Source organism: Vulpes vulpes, chromosome 13 (assembly GCF_048418805.1).
Source record: "Vulpes vulpes isolate BD-2025 chromosome 13, VulVul3, whole genome shotgun sequence".
Taxonomy (NCBI): domain Eukaryota; kingdom Metazoa; phylum Chordata; class Mammalia; order Carnivora; family Canidae; genus Vulpes; species Vulpes vulpes.
The window spans coordinates 36,416,197-36,435,548 of record NC_132792.1 but is presented as its reverse complement, the minus strand read 5'-3'; the positions used below and the strand labels follow the sequence as shown (position 1 = coordinate 36,435,548).

The 19,352-nt window shown below is 35.4% G+C and overlaps 1 protein-coding gene across 2 annotated transcripts in view; it reads right to left on the bottom strand.

Annotated features, from left to right (window-relative positions):
* Positions 1-19,352, bottom strand: part of STK3 (serine/threonine kinase 3) — a 272,048-nt gene that overhangs the window by 110,013 nt on the left and 142,683 nt on the right. For both annotated transcript variants that reach the window (XM_072734231.1, XM_072734232.1), the window contains exons 7-8: positions 11,401-11,538; positions 6,045-6,170 (exon numbers count right to left, since the gene is read on the bottom strand). In XM_072734231.1, coding sequence (XP_072590332.1) covers positions 6,045-6,170; positions 11,401-11,538 — 264 coding nt within the window. The remainder of the gene's footprint in view (positions 1-6,044; positions 6,171-11,400; positions 11,539-19,352) is intronic.

Below are 19,352 nucleotides of genomic sequence, written 5' to 3'. Positions count from 1 at the left end.
TGAAAAATTTAAACAATAGGGAAAAGTGAAAATCTAAAAGTCTTCCATAAAACAAAAAGATCAGGTATCAGATTGTCATTTGTCCTCTGCCAAGTTAGAAAATAGAACAAAACCTTCAAAATTTTAGGGGAACATTATTTCCAATTCAGTATTTTATGCCCAGAACTTTATACTCAATCTCTTAAGGGTAAAGGTAGAAGAAAGATAGGGTCAGATAAACAAGGGCTAAAAAAATAAACAAACCCTGCTAATGTCTGGAAGGTCCTGGAAAATAAGACCTATCAGAATGAGAAAGAAAACAAGAAACACAAGATTCAGGGAATAGAGGATCCATTATAGAAGAGAACAAAAGGAAATTTCCAGGATGATGTTGAAGGGAGGTCTTAGACTGCTCAAGACTCGAGAAAGTAGTCAGTACAGACTAGAGGAGGCAAGAGGGCCAAAGAATGCGTAGAAAAAAGTATGAAACTAATAAATGATCTATGTTTGAACATACACAAGTCTATGGCTCCTACAGAGAGTGTAGGAATGTAGCATTTGAGAAAAATCAGTGGTAGCTACATAGAAAAAATAACAACAAACAACAGTAACAAAAACGGAGATGATCATTAGTTCTAGAAATCATAAAAAAAGAGAGAACATGTAACCAAAATATATTATAATGTTTCTCTGCAAACAGTATTTATATAGCCATAACTATGTAAACACTGAGTAGGGGTTTTTTAAAATTGTGATTTAACTGTATGCGGAAAATGAAAATAAAAAGTAATCAATTCTGTTAAGGAATTTTAATTTTGATCAAAAATTTTACCTCAAATATAAATGTTCCTTACTAAATCTAATTTACTTTCAGGAAGTAAAGGAACGAGAATAAATGTTCTTTACTGGTTTTCTTCAAATATATTTTTTGTAAGCTTAGAGCACGTTTCCAAAAATCTCTACCAATTCCTCCAAACACATCTGGCCACTTAAAGTTTGTCTTAAAATACTTCAAAAGAAATTGTGAATATAAATTTTACTTCAAATTTGATCAGTGACAGCATCCTGTTGTCCCTTTGAGTAGCAAACTAGCAGCAGCACCAACTACTACCAAAGGAACCAAAAGCTAAACAAACCAAACAATAACGAAAACAAAAAAACCTGGTCAAAATGTTATAATTAATAGCAATATTGCTGGTACAAGTAGTAGCATTAATGAATATGAAAGCTAAACTTTATTGAGCATACTATGTATAATATACTGTTCTAAGTGCTAAAATATATTTTTAAAAATTATATTCCCACAGGACTCTATGAGATGTAGTCTATCACTAATTTTCTTTTTACAAACAGTGAAAGTGAAGTGGACAGGTTAGCAACTTGCCCAGACACAGAGTTATATGTGAACACAATCAGGACTCAACTCCAAGCAGTTTGTCCTGCTCTTAGATCAAGTCTACCCACCTCATTTAACCAACTAGGTACATTACAGGCTTCTAGACTGAATGAAGTTGATTTTTCTTTTTCTTTTTCTTTTTTTCTTTTTTTTTCTTTTTTCTTTTTTGAAGCTGATTCTTTTATCTATTCTCTACCTAGGTCAAAAAGGTCTTACCAGGTAGACCGATTTGAAGTTCCCTTGTGAAACAGGGGCAGGGAGAAAGTGGAAAGTTCTGAAAAATGCTCATATGGAGGCTATACCATCATCTGTAGGGGAGTGAATTTTTCAAAGCACCCTTGCATTTCTCCCCATATCCATGCTGAGAATTACTGCTTCCGTGGATTATTTAAAGGCGATGCACCACCCCAAGGCCTTAAGGACCATAGCCTGAGAAGCTTAGAGTTCAAACCATAATGAAATCACCAGAAAGTCCCCATTTCTTTTCCAAAAACAGAACCTCTAAGACATAGTCTCAGGTCAATTAATAGGCAGAATCTTTTTCTTTGAGTCATTACTAAATTAATATGAAATTTTAAAAACCTTCCTTTAGGTGGAAGTGAAAATAAAGGGCCTGATACATGCAAATAATATAGATGTGCATATATATATATATATATATATATACACACACATATAACATCAAGAAGTATCCTACTTTTTACTCAACATTTCACTTTATATACTCTTCTAAATCTGTTCAACTTCTTGTATTTTACTTAACTCCATGATCTACATGGGAAATGCCTAAACTCCAGTGACAAGGCAACTCTTGTAAACTATCAATCTTTTAATCTTCTTAAAAGATAACTGCTTGTCAAGGTGCATTTGGTGCCTTATCTCATAAATTCAACTTATTAACACCATCTATTCTGCTTTTAAGTAATCATCCAATATACCACATGTGGAATGTTTCCCTTGTTCTTTTACTTAAAAACAATAAGCACTAACTCTTTTACTGTATAGATATTTAAACATTCATTCAATTGCCTGTATAATATTTCAATAAAACACACCAGCTAACTTAAGACTAGTTTTTTTTTTTTTTTTTTAAGACTAGCCTTTAAAAAATCATTGGTTAATTAGAGTTTAAGGACTGCATGGGAAGACTGAAGAAAGGATATTCTCATTATCTTGTAGCTAAAAATTTAGGACATGGTTATCTATAGTAGCCAGGGAGTAAAAAAAATGTACCTAATAAACTGGGTAGTCTAGCTAGGGAGATTTCCAGGCAGAGTGTTTAAGGTGATGCCTGGTTTCTTCCTGCTGCTTACAACAAAATGCAAAAGGAGAGAAATAATCTTAAGAAAGAATTAAAAAAAAGAATCAAGACTTGCTGGTTTTGTAAGTTCCTAGCCCCTAAGACAGCAAGCAATGCTACAATTATGAAGAAGCTTCCAAGCAAACGTCAAATCCAAAACACATTCAAAAAACATCATTTAAAAATCAAGCTGCAGGGGTGACTGTAAAATCCTTTGCTGAGACCTCAGAAAGAGTCAAGATAGGTAATAGGGCTTTTAAGAAGCTTAAAAGCATTGCCCCATAGCAGGATCCCAAGGTAAAGAAACAATTATTTCAACAAAATGTATAAGTGTCGCCTGCTCCAATGCAATGAACCACAATAAGATTCATAGGACAGCCACAAAGCTTTTTTGGCAGAACCACGAGCACAGTCTCAGTAGGACTCACAGTTCCATTCCATTGGTCTATATGTCTATCCTCATGTCAGTACCACATTTGATTATGACAGCCTTATGTTAAGTTTTGAAATTGGGAGGTAAGAGCTCTAACTTTGCTACTCTTTTTCAATATTGTTTTAGCTACTTAGAGTCCCCTTGGTCCATCTGATTTGAGGATTGGCTTTTCCATTTTGCAAAAAAGACCACTGATATTTTCATAGGGATTGGACTAATCTATGAATCACTTTGGCGAAATTGTTATCGTAACATTATTAAGTCTTCCAATCCATTTATACAGGATGTCCTTCCATAGATTTAGGTACTCTTTAATTTCTTTCAGCAATGTTTTGTACTTTTCTCTGTACAAGTCTTTAACCTTTTTGCTTAAATTATTCTGATGAAAACATAACTGATTTTTGTATATGATCTTATACCCTGTAACTGTGCTGAACTTGTTTATTAGCTCTAGTAAATTCAGATGTTTTTGATAAACACCATCCCGGAGGCTGCTCTAGCTCAAGGGGGGCAAAACAAGGGCAAGTCTCTGTGCTGGCCCCTCAGGGATCCACCAGGCAGGTCAAAATGCAAAGCCACAATTTTTTGAGAACAAGGTTCTTACTGCTTTCCCCTATCACCTCTCCTTGTTGGTGTTCCCACAGCTGCTGCTAAGCTAGAAAATGGGGGATGGCAGGCATGTAAAACTGTGGAGGCAGAGATTCTTGGAGCTCCCTACTCTACCATTTTCCATGACCAGTAACTTATTTTAACAAACAGAATGTGGGGGATCCCTGGGTGGCTCAGCAGTTTGGCGCCTGCCTTTGGCCCAGGGCGCGATCCTGGAGTCCCAGGATCGAGTCCCACATCGGGCTCCCAGCATGGAGCCTGGTTCTTCCTCCTCCTCCTCCTCCTCTCTCTCTCTCTCTCTCTCTCTCTCTCTGTGTGTCTATCATCAATCGATAAATCAAGCAATCTTTAAACAAACAAACAGAATGTGGCAGAAGTGACAGTGTGTAACTCTTGAGACTGTCATAAAAAGCATTAAGATTTCCTCTTGGATCCCTTACTCTGAGAGAAGCCAGTTACCATGTTGTGAAGACTCTCAAGCGGCCCTAGAGAGAGTCCTACATGGCAAGGGACAGAAGCAGCCCACCAACAGCCAAGCTAGGTTAGAACTCCAATCCTTGTCAAGCTTTCAGATGACCGCAGCTCTCACCAACACTTAGACTGCAACCTCATAAGAAACCCTGAAAATCATCCAATTAAGCCACTTTTGAAATAAGTGATCTGCAGATACCATGAAATAATGGATGTGTATTGCTTTAAGCTACTAAGTTTTGGATCGTGATATTTAAAGCTGAGACTCAAAAAGGTAAGAACCAAGTGACTCCAGTTCTTGGAACGAAGTGTTTCAAGCAGAGAGAGGAAAGGTATTTGGCACATTAAAAATAAAAAACTTGAAAGAGGATCAATCAGTGGAGAAGAGGAAAATAGTGAAGAAACAGATCATAGAAATGGCAGAAAGTCACCAAAGTGACTATAGCAAGGTCTTAAACCTAGTAAAAACTGGTAAGTTCTGGAGTAATCAATGGTTCTTTAGCCATCAAAAATGGAAACTGGCCTATAATTTAAGCAAGGAAGACAGAACAAAGCAAAACAATCATCTGCCCACTGACAGCTAAGTGAAGGCAGGTCTACCAGACTAGCACTCATATGAAGCTTGCATGAGGTGAAAGCAAGGCAGATGGGTGCCACCACAGAAGAGCAAGAACTAGACATTTTTGTGAATATAAACTTACCAGAAACTATATAACTCTGATTATATAACTCTGATAAGCCAATGTTGTTTATTTCTAAAGTACCAGTAAACATTTGATTGCAAAGTAAGCATAAAGTATTGATGAATGAACATGGGAGCTTACAAGTAAAAACCTACTTTTATTCTTGGTTCTTCATTAGCTTCATCAACTTCATCAACTTTGGTAAATCTTTTCTCTCCTAACCTAATTTTACTCATCTGTCATATGGGATAACAACACATAATATGTGACCAATCTTACTTTTCCTAAAGATAAAATGAAATAATATATGATAGAAGTGCTTTAAAAACTACCCAAAAAAATCTAGAAAAAAATTAACATTTATAAATATCAACTAGAGAGAAATCAATTAATCATATCAATCAATACGCAGGAACCTAGGGTGGGATTTATAAAGCCTTTTGAAACCAAGAACCAAGGTCTTTACCTCATTCCATATCACTTATTTCACTTTGTAGAATATACAAACCCAAAGTTACAGATAAAACCACCTTTATAAAAATGTTATTTAAAATTCTGAATGAAGTCGTTAGTAAAAATCTTACATCTAGAAAATAATTTTAAAATATCTTTCTCAGCAGGCAGTCCATAGTCACTGCCAAATGAATGGTGTAGTTACATGTCTAAAAAAAATATGATCATAAATCAGCTCTGCAAAGACGTATACTTGTCCTTGTCCTGGGCTACCTTATGACACAAAGTTTAATAATTGATGAAAAGGGCATAAAAGAATTTCAAAAGAAATCCCAATTGGATACCAGTCTCTGAAATTTGAAACAAATACAAATTAGTAAAATAATATTTTTAATAACTATAAGATTAGAACTATAACTTTAGTTAACTATAAGATTAAAACAAACTTCTATGGGAAAATAAAGATACTATCAATGACATTTTCAATCAGTAGAAAAATAATATGATATTTGTGTTTTCAGATTTTATAACTATCTGAATTTCAAGATGTATTCATCTCTGGATCTTCCAGGAAGAAAATTTATAATTTAAAACATGGAAAACATCATTATTGAAGAACAGAAGCATTAGACATCATAAAATGTGATACATAATTACGTTATTTTGTTATTAAAAGTGACTCAGAAGAAAAAAATGGATTTTTTTAGGGTATTTACTAACCGAATTTTCTTCCTCCTCTTCCAATTCTCGCTGCTGCTCTTCATGTCTTTTAGCTTTGATCTCCATAGCTTCTGTGATCAGGTCTCTTAAAATTGATACAGGCTTTGCATTCTTGATAAAAGGATGCTGGAAAAGTAAAAGTCGATGGTATAAATTCAAAAGATTTCTCTGAATTATGCCTAAAATATGTTAAAACAATATATAAGTGCTTCTTAGGTTCCAATGATTATTTCAACCAGAATTAAGTGTAAACATTAAGAAAAGAGAATATTTCAGCTGCTTCAGAAATAAAGGATTTGTTTTTAGGTTTACTTGTCTTTAGAAAACCATTAAAGCACACGTAAAAAGTGCAATCCTTTTAATAAAACTACATTACCTTTAAAAATGTAATTGTCCAAAGGAACTATATATTAGGTAGTGAAAAAGATAAAATTTTTTTAAAGACTGGTGATTTTCAGTTACCACAGGGGAGGTGGGTGATGAGGATTATGGAGTGCACTTGGTGTGATGAGCACCAGGTGTTGTATGGAAGTACTAAATCATTATATTGTATACCTGGAACGAATATTACACTGTATGTTACTAACTGGAATTTAAATAAAAACTTTAAAAAATTAAAAATTAATTAAAAACATAAACAAGAGATTGGTGATTATATTATATATAAAAATAAAATTATTCTAGTAATATGTACAAATTTAATTAATCTTAAACTGACAGTAATCAAAAGGAGGGCAACTACTTTGTTACTTCTTTTACATATTTTTTTTTACTTTAGTATATTTTGAATAATATAATAATCTCCAATGGAGAAATAACAGCAATAAAAGAAAAATACCTTTCAGAAAATATTGTCTCATTTCTATACTATGTTTAAAACTTTTAACTTCTTCTTTTATATCATCCTGATCTAGCTAAAATATCTGAGTTTGCTACAATTCTTATAAACAGAAGGGAAACCACCAGAATAAACCAGGGTTTTCAAAGACTTTTTTTTTTTTTTAAAGCGGGAAAGAGAGAGAGAGAGAGAAAGAACATCTTAAGCAGACTCCACACCCAGCACAGAGACTGATGTGGAGCTCAATCTCACCACCCTGAAATCATGACCTGAGTCTAAATCAAGAGTCAGGCGCTCAACCGACTGAGCCAGCACCTCTTTTATTGAAGGGGTGGGCTAGTGTGAGAGAAAGTAGAGGGACAGGTTACAAGTACAATTTGAGATAGATAACCTTTCGAGGCAGCCATACAGCTTCAAAATGTAATTTTCACAATTATATGTCAATAGATAGTTATTTTAATAAAGATGAACAGAATATAAAAATATTTCCTTCAGGAAAGAAGAGAAGTTCAGACATTCTCCGATGAAGGAAAACTAAGAGAATGTTACTGTAGATCTATCTTTAAAAAGTGGTTTCCAGGAAGTCCTCTAAACAGAAAGGAAGTTTAATAAAAGAAGGGACTGTGAAAAGCTAAGAGAAAGAACAATGGAAAGAGCAAAAATGGGGTAAACACAATAGAATCCTCTTATTCTTTTGAGTTTTCTCAACTGCTTAAAGGTTAAAGCAAATACTATAACACAGTTTGATATAGATCTCAATGTATGAAGAGAAAGTATTCTGACTACTGTAAATGAGAGGGACAACAAGGTAAATAAAGTTTCTACTCCTTAGCTGAACTGGTCAAATGAAGAATAAGGCACATGTCACAGGAGTGCAAAGAGTAACCAGGATGCCATCTATAACAGCCAAGCCCAGGGGTCAATTCAAGTAATGGCAGCTCTCAGTCAACCTCACATTCTCACAGAAGGACATCCTGGAGCAGGAGCCCACTTCAGGGTCTGGGTTTCCCATGAGCAACTCTAGCGCTGGTAGGCTGAACTTGAAACCTGTCCTTTCATTTCTTTGGGGTTTTAATTTCCTCATCTTTTGAAAACTACTATGAGTTAACTAATAATTTCAAAGGATCCTTTCAGTCCATGATTCTTTTAAATTTATACAATTATTATGTTGTACCATGAGAATAAACCACTATAACAATTCACCATGAATTTATTTCTTTTTAAAATTTCCTTTTTCAGGATCTAGAAATCAACATGGTATCATCTGTACAGGTAGGCTATAGACATGTCCACTAAAATTTGGTGATAAGGCTGTCCTCTGAGAGCCATAACATGTAAGACATGTGCAAAACCCCTTTAAGAGACAGAATGGCTTCTAGGCATCTAGCAAAGTAAGACTCAAATGCGTCTAATGAGACTCAATTATTCTATCTAGTACACATGTATTAAGCACTGGATACCAATAGGTGATACGAACTTATCGAAACACCAAGGAATGACAACTAGCCTAATAAACAAGGATGAGAGGAAGGCTTCCTGGAGGAGTAGCTAATCTGAATTTGAAACAATTAGATAAGAGTAGGAAGGAGCCTGTTGGTGAACGGGGTTTTAAACTAGGTAGGGGAAAAAATAAATAAATAAACTAGGTAGGGGATGGGGAAAACAGTGTGAGAAAAGGTACAGAGGATTGAAAAAGCATGGTCTGTATAAGAAATTACAAGTCCATTATTTCAGAATCTATAGAGAAAAAAAAGGAGGTAGCTAGGGGTCAGTTAAGAAGCTAGACCAGGGGCATGCCTGGGTGGCACAGTCAGTTAAGCACCCAACTCTTGGTTTTAACTCAGGTTGTGATCTCAGGGTTGTGAGATTGAGCCCCAAGAGGGAGGCTCTGCACTCAGCACAGTCTGCTGGAGATTCTCTCTCCCTCTCTGTCTGCCCCTCCTCATGTGCTCTCTCTCAAATAAATAAATAAATCTTAAAAAAAAAAAAAGACAAGAAAGAGTACATTATAATAGAGGGCCTTGAATGGTCAATAGCACAAAAGAAAAAAAAAATCAAGAAAGCAAATATTGGTTCATAAGCACTATATTAAATCAGTTGCACAATTTGCTCTTGTCATTAAAAAAAAAAAAAAGATGTTTGAGCTAAACCAACTAGAAGGTAACAGAACTAGAGAGTAACAGAAGTTGTTAATGTAGTCCATACAAGTCAACTTCCCGGGCAGAAAACAGAGTAGAGAAAGAGTGGAGATGGGGGCAAATGGAATAAACCCACAACAGTCATGTTCACTGTGTGATATTTAGTGAGTCATTTAACTTTTCTGGGCTTCAAGACCTTCATCCACAAAATTAAGAAATTGTACTAGAATATTTCTTTTTATTAAAGATCCATTTACTTGGAAGTGGGGGGAGAGAGAGAGAGAAAAAGAAAGGGGGTATGGGGAAGGGCAGAAGGAGAGGGAAAGAATCTCCAGCAGACTCCCTGCTGAGCACAGAGTTCAATCTCATGACCCATGAGATCATAACCTGAGCTGAAATCAAGTCAGAGGTTCAACCGACTGAGTCTCCCAGGTGCCCCTAGAATATTTCTTTTTTTTTTTTAAGAATATTTCTTAAATCCTTTTTTATCCTAAGGACTCAAAGGAAAAAAAACAAAAACCCAGAATTTCTTAAGATTAGAAAAGATTATAGAAAAAAAGACTACAAAGAAACACTAGTTACATTATCTAAAATTCAGTTAACAGTTATATTTGGATTTATTTTCATCACCATTTTTTGTGCCCTATCTGTCCCACTTTTTCTGTTTTATTCCCCCCTCTCCTTTCTTACCGTCCTTGGGGTTAAATAATTTAGATACTCAATATGATAACAATACCGAATGGCTCTTGATTTACATGCTCAAAACTCCTTTGAAATGCTCAAAATATTTCAAAATAAATATTTCAATTAATTTTTGAAAGGCAGTATTTGCGTCTAACATAGAACTCAAAAGGCTCAAAAAGAGAATTCAGCAAAATGTATGTCTCCATGCCACTCCTTCTTCTCAGCCTTATAGTTGCTTTCTCTGAGGTCAGTTTCTTGATTATTGTTCCAGAGCTTCTCCACTGCAAGCACTGGCGCATGCATACATACACACGCACGGTTTATAGATGAAAAACATTATAATGAAATATATAATTATATAATTATTATTGTATATTAATACAACATATTGGTGATATATATGATTGTGTATTATAACCAATACTATAAACCACAACGATACATATATACACACATGTGCAGGTGTGTGTACTCTGTCAGCCACTCCTCCCAGGGGACTGCTTCCAACTTGTGGACAGATATTTATGTTGTTTCTGATCTTTTGTGGTTACAATGTACTATGAATACTTTTACACATCAGTTATGTCACACATGGTTAAATTTTTCTGTAGAACAAATTTCCAGGAGTGTAATTGCTGGGTCAAAAAAGAATGAACTTCCAGATATCAAGTTTTATTAATGTGAGACCCACTTATTATTAGTTTAGACCTCTAAGCCAATTGGGAAAATAAAGATACAAACACTTTTTAAAAATGTTACAGGACACCTGGGTGGCTTAGGGGTTGAACGTCTGCCTTTGGCTCAGGTCATGATCCTGGGGTCCTGGGATTGAGTCCCACATCAGGCTCCCCACAGGGAGCCTGCTTCTCCCTCTGCCTGTGTCTCTGCCTCTCTCTGTGTCTCTCATGAATAAATAAATAAAATCTAAAAAAAAAAAAAAAAAATGGGACGCCTAGGTGGCTCAGTGGTTGAGCATCTGCCTTTGGCTCAGGTCATGATCCTGAGGTCCTGGGATGGAGTCCTGTAGCAGGCTTCCTGCGGGACTATGCCTGTGCCTCTGCTTCTCTCTGTGTGTCTCTAATGAATAAATAAATAAAATATTTAAAAATAAATAAATAAAAGTGTTAAATTATTTCTAATTGCATTAAATGTCAGGTAGATTTAAAAAAAAAGCCTCCTGATACTCTGGATATAAAATATACTCATACCAGGGGTACTGAAAAGTATTTAGATAATCTTATAACCAGTACGTATATATAGTATGAAATCTTTTCAAGGGGCTCAAGGATCTTGTATTTATATACCATATGGTAGATCAAAAAGTCAGAGACGAAATACTGAGGCAAGGAGTAACACATCAGGGGAAAAAAACACGAAAAATACTAACAGTGGAGAAAATAACTCACTTCTGAAATGAGAACCCTTTGGAAGTTTTGTTTTACTTTGGAGAAGAGTTGACAACAAAGAAACAGAAAAAAGGGGAAAGGCAGAAGACTGAATTTGGAAAACAGAAAAGAAAAAAATGAGACAAAGAGAACATGTAGAAGAATGATGTGTATGTCTTTGATAATCCATATTTCCTTAGAGATTTACATCTTGAGAAATCAGTTAATAAAACCCTCAGCAATTCTGGTCAATGTGAGACAATTACAGAGTATAAAGAAAATATTTTTCCCTTAGATGCATAAATACTGACCTGTAAAAGTTGTGTTGCAGTAGCTCTCTGCTCAGGATTCTTCACTAGGCACTTTTTAACAAAATCAGTGAAATCATCAGACCAAAGTTCTGGCTTCCTGAATGTTGGTGGTGGGTTTGTCGGAATCATAAAAATAGCCTAGCAAAAATGAAACAGCCAAAAGACACAGTAAGAATCACGACAGAACACCAAATAAACAAATCTATCTTTCTATCAGACTTAAACCTGAAAAACAAATTTAAGCTGTTCTAGGATTTCCAGTAAGATTGCAATTCAGGAAGCAAGTCCATCTGCTACTAATGTAATCATTTCCCATTAAATTTCCTCTATTTGAATTGTAGCTCATTGAGCACATCATTCTTTATTTTATCTATTATTTTTAATCAGTCTCCAAACAAGACTGCAATTCTAACCCTTTTACCAAACTAAGGACATTCTCTAGTTAAACAGATGTATTCCCTAATATTGCTATTGCGTGCCAGATTTACTTCCCATTTCAGTTTTATATAAGTACTGCTGCTCAAAATGGACAGCAGCAGTCCAATCTGCTTCTGCAATCCAGAATATTTAAATATAAATAAAAGTACTACTGTGATTTGAAATAATACTAATAGAGCTAAGACTTTTATTTCCTTTTCTAAATACATAAGTCAGGATTCCAAATGCAAAGTTTTGAAGGTAATATAACACTTAAATTTATTGCTAATGATTTAATTTAGTATTAGTATCTTAGTACTAATTAAATACATTCAGGTAGTTCAAAATTCAAAAGTTTTAAAAAGTCTTCCTGGCATCCCTGTCCTCCTAGCTATCTAGTCATCCTTTTTCAACCAAAAGAGTCAATCTCTAATGTTCTTAGGAAATCACTATATGTAATGAATTAACTGATCCTGTTGGTATCTACAATAGTTCCTGATAAAATATTATCACTAAAACATCATTTTCTTTGAAAAGATATAAAAAATAAAAACACAATAAAGTTAAAACAAATGTGTCAAGCACTACTACTACAATCAACTGTGACAATAAAGTTGCAAGTCATCCAATGAAATAAATATAAATGAGGTAAAGATCATTAAGTAGAGAAAATATAGTCTTTTCAACACATGGTATGGAGAAGACTGAAAATACATATGCAATAAAAATGAATTTGGATTCTTATGTTGTATCATATACAAAAATATTAAATGAAAATGGACCAATGACCATAACAGTAAGAGCTAAAACTATAAAACTTACAAGAAAACATAAGAGGAAAGCTTCAAGACATTGGATTTCGCAATAATTTCTTGGATGTGACACCCCAAATCCAGGCAACAAAAGAAAAAATAGGTAATTGGGCTTCATCAAAATTCAGAACTTAGGGCAGCCTGGATGGCTCAGCAGTTTAGCCCCACCTTCAGCCCAGTGCATTATCCTGGAGACCTGGGATCAAGTCCCATGTCAGGCTCTCTGCATGGAGCCTGCTTCTCCTTCTGCCTGTGTGTCTCTGCCTCTCTCTCGGTCTCTCATGAATAAATAAATAAAATCTTTTAAAAAAATTCAAAACTTATGCATCAAAGGACTCTATCAACAAAGTGAAAAGAGAGTGAAACAAAGTGAAAATGGGAGAAAATATTTGCAAATCATAATATCCAGGATATATAACTCAACAACAACAACAAAAAAAAAACAAAGAACCCAACTTAAAAGATGGGCAAAGAACTCAAAAAGATATTTCTTCAAAGAACATACAAATGGCCAATAAGTACATGAAAAGGTACCAAACATCACCAATCACTAGAGAAATGCAAATCAAAACCACAATGAGATACCTCTCATATCCATTAGCATGGCTACTATTTTTTAAAAAACAAAATAACAAGTGGTGGCAAGGATGTGGAGCAACTGGAATCCTCATGCTTTGTTGGTGGGAAAGTAAAATGGTGGAGTTGCTTGAAAAACAGTATGGTAATTCCTTAAAAAATCAAACATAGAATTATCATATGATCTCCTAATTCTACTTCTGGGTATGTACCCAAAGAAGTAAAGGCAGGGAATAGAACAGATATTTGTATACCCAAGTTCAGAGCAGCACTATTCACAGTGGACAAAAAATGCAAGCAACCCAAGCGTTCATCAACAGATGAATGGATACACAAAACAGTGTTTATACTGTAAATACACATGCAATAGAGTATTGTTTAACCTTAATAGAAAATTTTGACACATGCTACAATACCCATAGACCCTGAAAATATTATGCTGAGTCATGAAAGGACAACATTATATGATTTCTCTAAAATGAGGTTCCTAGAGTAGTCAAATTCATGGAGACAGAGAATGGAATGGTGGTTGCCAAGAGTTGTGGGAAGGGGGGAAGACCTAGTGTTTAACAGGCAGAGAGTTTCAACTGGGAAAAATGAAAAAATTCTAGAGGTGGATGATAGTGATTGCCATTCAGCAAACGTGAATGTACTTGATTTCACAGCACTGTACATTTAAAATGGTTAATTTTATGTTATGTGTATTTTACTACAATTAAAAAAAATATGGATGAAGGATAACAAAGTAGTAATCAAGGTCAGAAGTATCTGTTAAGTGCCTGCCACACAGAAACCAAGTTGAGCATTAAATGGAGCTCAAAGCAGCAGCAGGAAATATTGCCACTACACTTAACGAACTTCTAGCCTAGTCTGATAATGAAAGCACAAACAATAAAAGAATTAAATAACAGTATAATAATAAGAGAAATGATACAAGGCACACAAAAGAAAGGTCATTCTCCTAATAAGGAAAAGCAAGAGAATGGAATGGAATGTTCCTCCATTAGGAGGAACAGCGAACAAGCGAACAAATGACTGCCTGGTAAGGGACTAGGAAATGAGAATATTAGAAGGGGAAAGGAGGATATGAAGTTTAGTCAGCAAGAAAGTACACACCTAAAAAGTTTTTTCTGGAGTGTATGTGTATTTGTTTTTGAACTGAGTTGTTTATAACCCAAGAAGTAGATTAAACAAAAACAAAAACCCTAGAAACACTCTAACTATGGAATAGAAAAGGCAGTTAGGGGCTAGTAGAGATGCTCCAAGATAAGTAAGGATGAGTTCAAACTAGGATGGTTTCTACAGGAATGAAATGGAAGAAATAAAGTAGGAGATACTATAAAGGAAGAACCAAGAATATATCCTAACAGCATTGTTTGGAGGGGTGGAAAAAAAGGAGAATGAACAATTACGCTAGAATTCAAGAAATAAAAAAATCAGTACTTTAATTGCAAGGTACTCAGGTATTTTAACAATTCACCGTATCATTCTTTTGAAAGCCCTTACAGAAAGGAGGGAAACTGAGTGGGTAAAAATTAGAAAGGAAGACAAACCACGAAAGACTCCTAACTCTGGGAAACAAATGGCTGCAGAAGGGGAAGAAGGTGGGGGGACGGGGTAACTGGGTGACAGGCACTGAGGAGGGCACTTGATGGGATAAGCACTGGGTGTTATACTATATGTTGGCAAATTGATTTAAATAAAATACATATAAAAAAATAAAGCCCTTATAATATGGTGCAATCACTGGCTTCTCACTTGGAAAGTTCCAGAGGACTTTCCATGGACAAAGCAGTGAAGATTCAATATCCAAGTCTGCTGATACTAGGATAAGAGTTAATTTCTTTATTAGTATACTTATCTTCTTTCAAAGTGGGAAAATCCTTTAAAGAAGAGATTATTCTTATACATCTTAACCTCATATTACACGTATTTACATCTAAGTCCTCTTCAACAGCCCCTTTTATGACACATGCACCTATCAAATGACATTTATCAAGTACTTTCTGCATGTTCAAAACTATATTCTAATAAAGTAACAAACTGATACACCATAAGCCAAATAACATCAGTGGACATATTTTGTTCAGGCAATATCAAGTTCACATTTCAACAAGGTAAGAATCTGCTGGAATGAGGCTAGTTTTATCCAGGATGTTCTCCCTTTTACATGGGCCTCGTTTAGTCTGGCTCAATTACCTACTTTACCTGATGGCTCCTTCAAGTACCTAACTTTCTGAGCCCTGCTATTACAGATTGTAAAATAAGACACATCTCTCAAAGCCACAGTCAGCTTGTGGAGGAGAAAACTAACACATAAAACAAATAGCAAACAGTGAAGGGCTAGTAAATAAAATTCTTCTGTAAATAACCTAATTAATCTCAGCTCCATAGTTGGAACCTAGTCTGGTTTTAAGGATGGGCAAAATGGGTTAACATCAGCTGCTGGAAAAGGCACACAAAACTACCTACTACTTCAATTTTTCTTTTTAAAATATTCTTTCATACTTTTATAGTGAAAGAAGCATTTAAAAAATTTATTTATTTATTTATTCATGAGAGACACAGAGACAGAGAGAGAGGCAGAGACACAGGCAAAGGGAGAAGCAGGCTCCATGCAGGGAGCCCAACGTGGGACTCAATCCCAAGTCTCCAGGATCACGCCCTGGGCTGAAGGCGGCACGCTAAACCACTGAGCCACCAGGGCTGCCCCTACTACTTCAAATTAAAGAACAAAAATAAATTTGAACTCTCATCTCTGCAAAACCGGTTCAAAGCACCCACGTAAGCCCCTATATAGACTGACCTCAAACTGCAGGTAAATGATACTAGATTGTCTTGATAAATGTTGTTCATCTGCACTTGTTACAGACTGATGGCTAACAACTCAATGATTTATGTTCCTGTAGCTAATGCTGCCCTTTGAACTTTGAGCCAATGAATTGCAGTCTTATCTTCAGATAATCTTAACATATAAGGCTCACCTCGGCAGTAGCTATTAGAAACTGGAGGATAAAAAACTTAACTCTCTTATTTACCCAGTACTATCATAAAGATCCTAAAATGTTCACCTTCTATTCTCAAACAAGCAATTAACTGCATACAGTTCAAACAAATAAGTCTTATTATATGATCTACCAAATGTAGAGATGCTAAAAGTCTCCAGGAAAACCACTATACCTTTTATTTCCACTTCCATTTCTTTAGGTTAGATAATCAATAACAAATGGGCAGACTTTCTCACAGACTTAATTTTGTTCAACTAATTTAACCTAATCATGAATCATAAAAGATCCTCTTAAGAATCTCTAGGTTTTGTATGAGCTAATTAGGTAATAGGCCCCTGCTGTAGAAAGTTTTGGCAATCAGTGGCTAGCCTTAGACTAACAATTCACTCCCTTCCTTGCCACCAACCAAATCGCATGGACACACATTACAGCCATATAATTTATCTTATCTCTAACACCATTTTGATTGAAGAATGTTAGTACAATAAATGATATGATTATCCTTGTGTTTGTTTCTACACAATGTGTTGCTTAACTACATATTGAATCTCTGATTAAGTTTTAGAATGAACTTCCCTGATCACAAGTAGTCTAAAGAAGCCAAGAAATAGAAGTGCCTTAAAAGAACTAATTGTCTCCATGCTTGGAATTTCATGCCTTAGGACTCCAGGAGTACCCAGATGTGGAAAGAGCTGGAGCTGAGCAACTACAATGCCTGCACTTTATCATTTCAGTGGAGTGAGTCAACACATAAGACTGAAGTGAAGGTAGATGGATTTGTGAATGTACAGAAGCAATGGACATGCCGGAATAACAAAGGATTCAAGAACCTCAGGTATAGGAACAAAAAGATTATCTTCACAACAAATAAATGAGATAAAGAATGAGAAAGCACTTTTATAAAACTTCAAAGAACCAAACAAACGTAGCTGTTTCCTGATAGCAAAGATAATACATAGACAGCAAGCTACTAAGTCAAATAAAAATAGATAGCTTCTAAAACGGATATATAGCAATAATAATTTTTAAAAAACTACACAAATAAGATGGCAAACAGTCAACAGAATGAAGCCAACAGGGAAGCCCGGGTGGCTCAGCGGTTTAGTGCCGCCTTCAGCCCAGGGCTGGATCCTGAAGACCCGGGATCAAGTCCCACATCAGGTTCCCTGCATGGAGCCTGCTTCTCCCTCTGCCTGAGTCTCTGCCTCTCTCTCTCTCTCTCTCTCTCTCTCTCTCTCTCTCTCTCTGTGTGTGTGTGTGTGTGTTTCTCATGAATAAATAAATAAAATCTTTAAAAAAAAAAAAGGAAGCCAACACTGAACCCAAGTCAGAAAATAGGCTTGAGCTCTTAATCATCCTCTGACTGACTCTGACTGTGCACCTTCAGTTTCTTCAGATAAGTGAGGACACTGGACTAGTATTTTTTAAGGTTCCTTTTTGGGTCTAGAAGACTCTGGCACACTAACTGCCTAGCAATTGAGGAGTTAAATACTCACTAGACAAACACTGTTAGGAAAGGAGATGGAAGTGAGGTCTCAGGACAGGGAGGGAGAACAACAGGCCTACTAGACATTAATACAAAAATACAAATCTACATTTTTATTACCACTCCTTCAAATGCAACTTTGAAATAGAGAATACTAAAAACCAGAGTGAACCTTGCTCTTAGGGTGCAGCTTCTACAGTAAGCACAGTTAAAGTATCGTGAACATGACCTCACAATTCACTCCAACACCAGTTGCAGGAACTGCAATAATCATTAATCTGTCCAATAAAGGCCAATTTGCCTGCCTATGAACCAAATTAAGGGAAGAGATGTGGCTGGTGTCCTGGCAGTACAGAGTTAGTAAGAGAACCAGCCCTAGAGGTCTAAGCCAGCTTAGATAGAGCTGGGTACAATAACAATACCTGACCTATTTTACTTCTCTGTGCCTATTTTCACATATGAGAAATGAAAATAATAGTACCTACCACACAGAGCTATTCTGAAATTTAAATCAGTTAACCCAAGAACAACATGTACAATGGCATCTGTTACCCTGTAAATGCACAATACTGTCAGCTATTTTATTAACCCCAATTTACCACTGAGACCTACAAGGGTAAACTAGCTTACTCAAGGTCACACAGCCAGTGTGTGTGCCCAAAACTGGAACTCAGGTCTACCCGCTCCTTAGCTACTTCACACTACCTCTATATTTCCATTAAATTTCTGCCACAGATAAGCCTATTATAAGATAAAGCATCTATAATTTGAATACTGAGTCTCCAGAGAAGAAAATGGAAAGCTATTTGTATAAAGACAGTTCTAGTTCACTTTCTGTAATGGTGGAAAATTGCAAACAGAAAATACTGACTATTAAGAAATGGCTAGTCTACTATATTATCAATAAAGTGAAGTAACATATTGCCATTAAAATGACAAATATGTGAATTACAAAATTACAATCAAGCTTTATTTTATAAAAGGGTGAAAAATGAGAACCTAAAACAACACTCTGTATTGTATGATTATCTTCACACAAACACGACATGTAGCAATAAAGAGTGAAAGATGATACAGAATCTCAAAAATTCAAAATATCAATTCACAACTGTCTACAAGACTGCATAAGATTCGTTTTTACATTTTTTTATTCTAAAGGCCACTATATATTCAACTTTTAAAACTCCACTCAACACTGATTCAAGTCTTCATTTAGAACCATCGCTCAAGTTACAGCCTACTGCAGTCTGCCTCTACAACCACCTCACGCAAGCATAGTTTAAATTCCAACACCTTTCATGGCTTCCATCTTTCAAGACTGAAATGTAATGTCCCTTTAATACAATGCAAAAGTATTAAAAAAATATATAGCTACAGAAGAATAAGAAGCAAACAAAAGCCAAACTTAAGGAACTTTATTACCCTACTCTCTCCCCAGTCTCCCAAATTAGAATTCCAGTGTGTGACCAGTTCAACTTTTGAGCACATAAAATGTATCCATACCTGCATTACAAGAATTTCTTTAAAAAAATACTTTCTTCAAGAAGCTTAGAATCTAAATGGGATAGGAAAATGCACACCAGATCATTTCAATAAATAGTGTGTTAAAATAGATGTGAACACTGGGCATTATAAGATGACTTAGCCCAAACT